Source organism: Carex rostrata, chromosome 14 (genome assembly GCF_964058835.1).
Source record: "Carex rostrata chromosome 14, lpCarRost1.2, whole genome shotgun sequence".
Lineage (NCBI taxonomy): Eukaryota > Viridiplantae > Streptophyta > Magnoliopsida > Poales > Cyperaceae > Carex > Carex rostrata.
In genome coordinates, this window is record NC_135931.1 from 2,170,049 (window position 1) to 2,175,445 (window position 5,397).

The 5,397-nt window shown below is 36.3% G+C and overlaps 1 protein-coding gene across 1 annotated transcript; it reads right to left on the reverse strand.

Annotated features, from left to right (window-relative positions):
* Positions 1–439: 439 nt before the first annotated feature.
* LOC144565333 (phosphatidylinositol transfer protein PDR16-like) lies at positions 440–4,378 on the reverse strand. The gene is made up of 6 exons (XM_078315058.1): positions 4,151–4,378; positions 2,546–2,628; positions 2,280–2,456; positions 2,067–2,165; positions 1,585–1,830; positions 440–897 (listed from the first exon to the last, which is right to left on the reverse strand). The coding sequence occupies exons 2-6, from the start codon at positions 2,603–2,605 to the stop codon at positions 592–594; spliced, it is 888 nt and encodes a 295-aa protein (XP_078171184.1). The 5' UTR covers positions 2,606–2,628; positions 4,151–4,378; the 3' UTR covers positions 440–591.
* Between the last annotated feature and the right edge of the window lie 1,019 nt (positions 4,379–5,397).

The window sequence follows — 5,397 nt, forward strand, 5'->3', positions numbered from 1 at the left end:
TACTAATATAATTAATATGTCCGTTATATGCCATCAACCTATGTCCATTTGAACCATGAACAGCTTTTTTGTTATTGGCTTCTTGCAAATGACTACTATTATAAATTATAAAACCGCTCATGAGTGTAACACTACTTTAAAGCTTAATGTGTGATGCTGTTTATAGTTCTTTGGCATCCATCTATTTTTACCTCATTAATGATAGCACTATAAACTTTATCTCAACCTACTAACATATGCAACATTTAGACAAGTTTTATAGCTTTTAAACTCTTCCTCTGTAACCCTTCACATTTTTTAGTTAGCCCGAGCAAACAATTAAAAAAACTACCGTATAAATTACACTACTACATCTTAAATCTGATAAAATTAATAAGCAAATAGATCAGATCTCAAAGGGTTTTGACTATGACTGAAAATAGGTAAAGGTGACAGGGCATTAAGAGAAATAACCGCTGACAGAAACTGAAGTAGAGTTGCTATTACCTCAACAGAATTGATTATCCAATAAACACTTTGAAATTTGGATTATTACACGAGATGATCAACAACTCTATTTAATTTCAGTTGTAACTAGTAAACTTAACTAGCTTATGCAACGACACGAGGTGTTTCCTCCGCCGTTTTATCTGAATCTACATGCCCATTCGTAAGTTGGTCAGATTGTGGGTCCACTTTATCCTCTAATCCCCAAAATGCCGCTGTCTTTATGTCATCTTTTTCCATCATTTTAGAATATTCTTCATGGTCATACTCGACTTTATTCTTACCTCCGAATTCCAACGGAAGCACCTCCGGGTCAAAGTACTTGTGCATGACCTTAATGCTCTCTTCATTCTTTGAGTACACAAAATTAACTTTCTGGGAGGTTTTCGGGTCAAGGAAGTACTTCATAACCTATGCAGAATTAAAAGAAAAAAAAAATGAATCACACTTGTTTGTATCCTGTTCTGGCATCTGTTCATGTTTAAGCTTGTCGTTGGGTTTATTGCTATAGATATCCAGGTGTTTTATCTATGCAAAAAACCAACTTTATAGAACTCAAGGAACAAGCTGCTGTAAAATATTTCATCCGATTCTAGAGTATTAGTCACCAAGCCCAATTGTTCGTTAATTATATTTTCATTAAATGGTCAGGACAACAATTTAGAGCTACGGGACCAAGCATAAAATTTGAGTATTATCAATAATGTTTAGGTTCCTGGGGTACAATGGAATCAAGAGAAAGAAACAAATCTTTTATTAGTTTGGGGAATATTGTATTTGACAAAAACATAGGTTGCTCGATGCAAACAAAGATAGATTATATAAATTTTGAGTAAGTATTCATATAGGATGGATTGATTATTCATTCTTTACATGACCTTGGGTACAAGTGACAGATTGCAAGTATTTATTGACAGTCGGAATGCAAAATAAAAAAGAAGTATTTAAATATGCTAAATCTACCAAGATTGTTCCAACCAACCAGAATCTATCCATTGTCATACAAAAATCATTTTTTGGTCAAAACCTGTTGCGACTATAACAAATGAAACTGGACAACAATAGTCGAATTAAATAAGAATTGTTAACGCATGTTACCTTCCAAAATGCTTCAAAAACCCTAGGAGGATTGTATAAAAAGGCATTAGCGAGTCTCTCAGGGTAGTGATTTTGTAAGATATTAGTAGTGTCACGAGCAGTTCTCATCGGGACCGCATTGGTCAGGGACCAACCGGTGAAGTCTATCAGCCAAATCATTTGTTCTTGCCCCTCTGGCAGGTTGATAATTGCATTCTCCAACATGTACACCAAATGACGCAACTGCCCATCGAGGGAATTTGTGTTCTGTTTACAAAGAGATATGCATACATGTTTATTTTCTGAAACAAAATTACTCGTGGTAACCAAAATTCGGCAAATTCATCCCTTTTTTATGGACAGAAGATTACTTATATGAACAAATGTCAGTTCTAACTTCTAACTTCTAAGGCTTTTTAGCAAGTATCAGTGTTGTATCTAATTCTTTCTAAGTGGCATATGTGCATATCAGAGGGTCTTTGTAGGGAAGATATGAAAATGACCTGCTTTCCAGGCCTCAAGACAAGAACAGTCCGTCCCTCTCTATCTTGAAATTTAGCTCGGTATAGCTTTCCTGTTTCACCTTCTAGGGCAACTTCATTCTATAATGAAAAAAGAGTGAATGAAATGTGTCAGAATTTCATCTCAGAGTAACAGAATAAAGCAACCAAATAGTTAACGGGTTTAACATGTTATTAGGTCACTAGAGAACTGACCCAACGGATCTCCTCTGGTTTGTAAGTGGATCTCCATTTGAGGCTCTCCTCAAGCATCTTCCTAGACTTTTCGAGGTTCCAGCTACGCGCTTCTAGGTATCTCTTCAAACAGGCCTCAGTTACGTAAATGGAGTTTGGGCCAGATAACGGCTCTACTGCATCTCTCAGGGCTTTTATCTATTTTCATATAATTGGCATAAAAAAAATCAGGTATTTGCATTGTATTCATGAGATAAATTTTTGTTTTGTTTTTTGATTGAACATGCCTTTGCTTCATGTCGCTCCGCCTCGTGCTCTTGAATAGCATGCTTCTTTCTACTAAACATTATTTCTACCTCACTATATTAATCTGTGCATCAAACAGCCAAAGAAATAGCATAAACCAAATTATACTGCTTGGTATGGAGATTATACAAAAGAGAAAACGTAGAATAATTCTACTTACAAATAAAAAATTGAAGGGGGCTTGAATAAAATTACATATAGTTTAACCAACTTTAGCAAGTCTTCTTCATCAACTTCGTACCGTTTATTAAATTTTACAAATGATAACTTAACCGAATGAGAAAACATGTGGATCAGTGAAAAAGTCAAGACACTGTTTATTATTTGCGAACTCTAAATTTTGCATAATAACCTGATATACTGTCAAATTGATTATCTTTAGGGAACTGCAATTTGGTCACCCCATTTCTTCACGAATTGAAAATCACAGTTCCTTTTGATGTCTTTGATATGGAGGGGAATATACAATAAGAGGGGAGATTTGATGTATGTGAGGTTTGATAAAGTGTTGGCAATTGACCTTTTTCAAGCAGAAGCATGAGCAATGGTGTATGCTTTGAGATATGTGGCAGAGGGGGGAAATGAAGGCTTGTTCATACGTTGCTCGGATAGCAAAAATTTGGTACAGGCGATACAAAATGAGAGTGTGGAGGGACTACCAACATGGCAAGCAGCTGAGGAAGTTAAAGAATGCATCAACCTCAAACAGATGCACCCAGGAAAAATCCAGGTGCAGTTCATCACAAGGGAAGCCGTAAGTTTGCCCCATGAGTTAGCAAATTGGGCAAGGAAATCAGGGAAATCAGAGCAAGGAACACCGATACAGTGTCACATTGGGCATATAGATATTGAGCATAAGCCTAGCAACAAGTTCTTTATTTTAGAGAGCAATGCAGGTCCTCAGATTCAATGACAGAATTTACTGTCTTTCAACAGGGCTAAAGAGCAAAAATAGCAGAGGATGCCTTTTCTGGTATTTTTTCTAGCATGCTGGTAAACAAGATTTAGGGTTATAAGCTGTAAGTTTTTCTTCTTATTAGATAAGGTTTTTACTGGCCAGTAGATTTAGTGGTTTAATTTACTGTTTTTTCTTTTAATCAGGTAGCGGTATTCCTTTGCCAGTAAATTCCTGTAGTATGTAACAGTACTTTATAAATAAAAGTAGGAAAATAATATATTTTTTTCAATTGAGGAAATGATAATGATAGCCTCATTGATTAGATCCTGAGGTGAGGTCCCCAGTTAGTAAATTAGTGGATCTGAGATAAGTGTTCTTCTTTTGCTATTTCTCTAACAGATTGAACCTCGTACAAGAAGTAGCGAACGAACCATTAGCTGAAAATCTAGTGCCTAAATAGCATAAATTCTCAAAAATAAATGATAGAAATCAAAATCAAGTACCAACAACAGTATTAATTAGTGCTTAAATAGTAAAAAATAATTTGGGTAATTTGGGACGAGCGAAACAAAACCCAGAATCCCAACTGAATAAAAAAAGCGAAGAATTGAGCTATACTAACTGAAAACATTAAAATAATAGCAAATCAAATAGAGAAAAAAGATAGAGAGAGAGAGAGAATCCATACCTTGATGGAGGGGAGAGGAGAGACCAAATAGAATAATATCTTAGGCTCCAAATCCGAAAGAGCAGGAAAGAAGAGAGAGAGGAGTCTGTTTATCGTCGCCAGAGGAGAGAGAGTCGTCGCATGTTCCCTATTTTCTGATGCAATATAAAGTAGTTGAAAAAAACACAGGAAATGCTGAGGAAAAAGGTCACAAAAAGAGAGCAACTTGCGTGTTTCTTTATTGTGATGTCTGATTTTGGGTTTTTCTCATTTCCAGCATTTAATTGAAAGAGTAAAGATTTTAGTCCCCTGTTAGTCCCCCTAACAACCTATTATCATTAATATGCAAAGTCAATTGTGCTTGACTACTCTCTCTCTTCCGATCAACAAAAAAACAAAATCATATTCACGCTCTTCACGGCCTTCACGGCTTTCGCGGCCTCCGCCTCTTCATGTCCTTCACGGCCTCTGCCTCTTCTCTTTCTCGGTGTGGTGCACCGTCGAGATCCGGCGAGGATAGTGTGGTGCACCGTTGAGATTCGGCGAGGAGAGCGTGGTGCACCGTCGAGATCCGGCGAGGAGAGAGTGGTGCACCGTCGAGATTCGGCGGGGAGAGCGTGGTGCACCATTGGAGGGGGTCCATGCTAGCCCAGTGAAGGTTGTCACAGTACAACATATGAATACTTTATTAGTTAGATATGAATACTTCAGTTGTTAGATATGCATACTTCATGTTACATATGAATACTTCTTGGAAGAGGTAGGGTGAGAGAGATGAATCTGACTTTGAATTTTGAATTGTATAAATTATTTCGAACATATATGAATACTTTGTAATCGTCAGTATGAATAATTCTTTAGTTAGATATGAATACTTCATTGTTTTAGATATGCATACTAGTCTGTTGAGAATATTTCTTGGTCCCAATCTGGACATGTGTGAATATTATTAGTGTCAGATGTGAATATTGTTAGTGTCATGTGTGAATACTTCATTAGTTAGATATGAATAGTTATATATATGAATATTTCATTTGTTATATATTGAGTACTTCATTAGTTAGATATGAATATTTCATTATTTTAGATATTAATACTATATAGATTTGCTGATATTGTGATTCGCTGTAGTGGTCTCCAATTTTGGCAAATGTCGTTTTCAGACGGTTGTGGTCCCCAATTCAAGCTGTCATACGTCGTCAGCGGTCTCCCTGGTCATTACTGGTCCCCAAAATTAATAGTTTCATCCAGTTTGTGTTTACATATGA

Coding starts and splice junctions, on each gene's coding strand:
- LOC144565333 (XM_078315058.1), bottom strand. CDS start 2,605: ATGTTTAGTAGAAAGAAGCATGCTATTCAAGAGCACGAGGCGGAGCGA. Junction 1,831..2,066: donor TCTTGAGGCCTGGAAAGCAG/GTCATTTTCATA, acceptor CTTTGTAAACAG/AACACAAATTCCCTCGATGG. Junction 898..1,584: donor TTTTTGAAGCATTTTGGAAG/GTAACATGCGTT, acceptor AATTCTGCATAG/GTTATGAAGTACTTCCTTGA.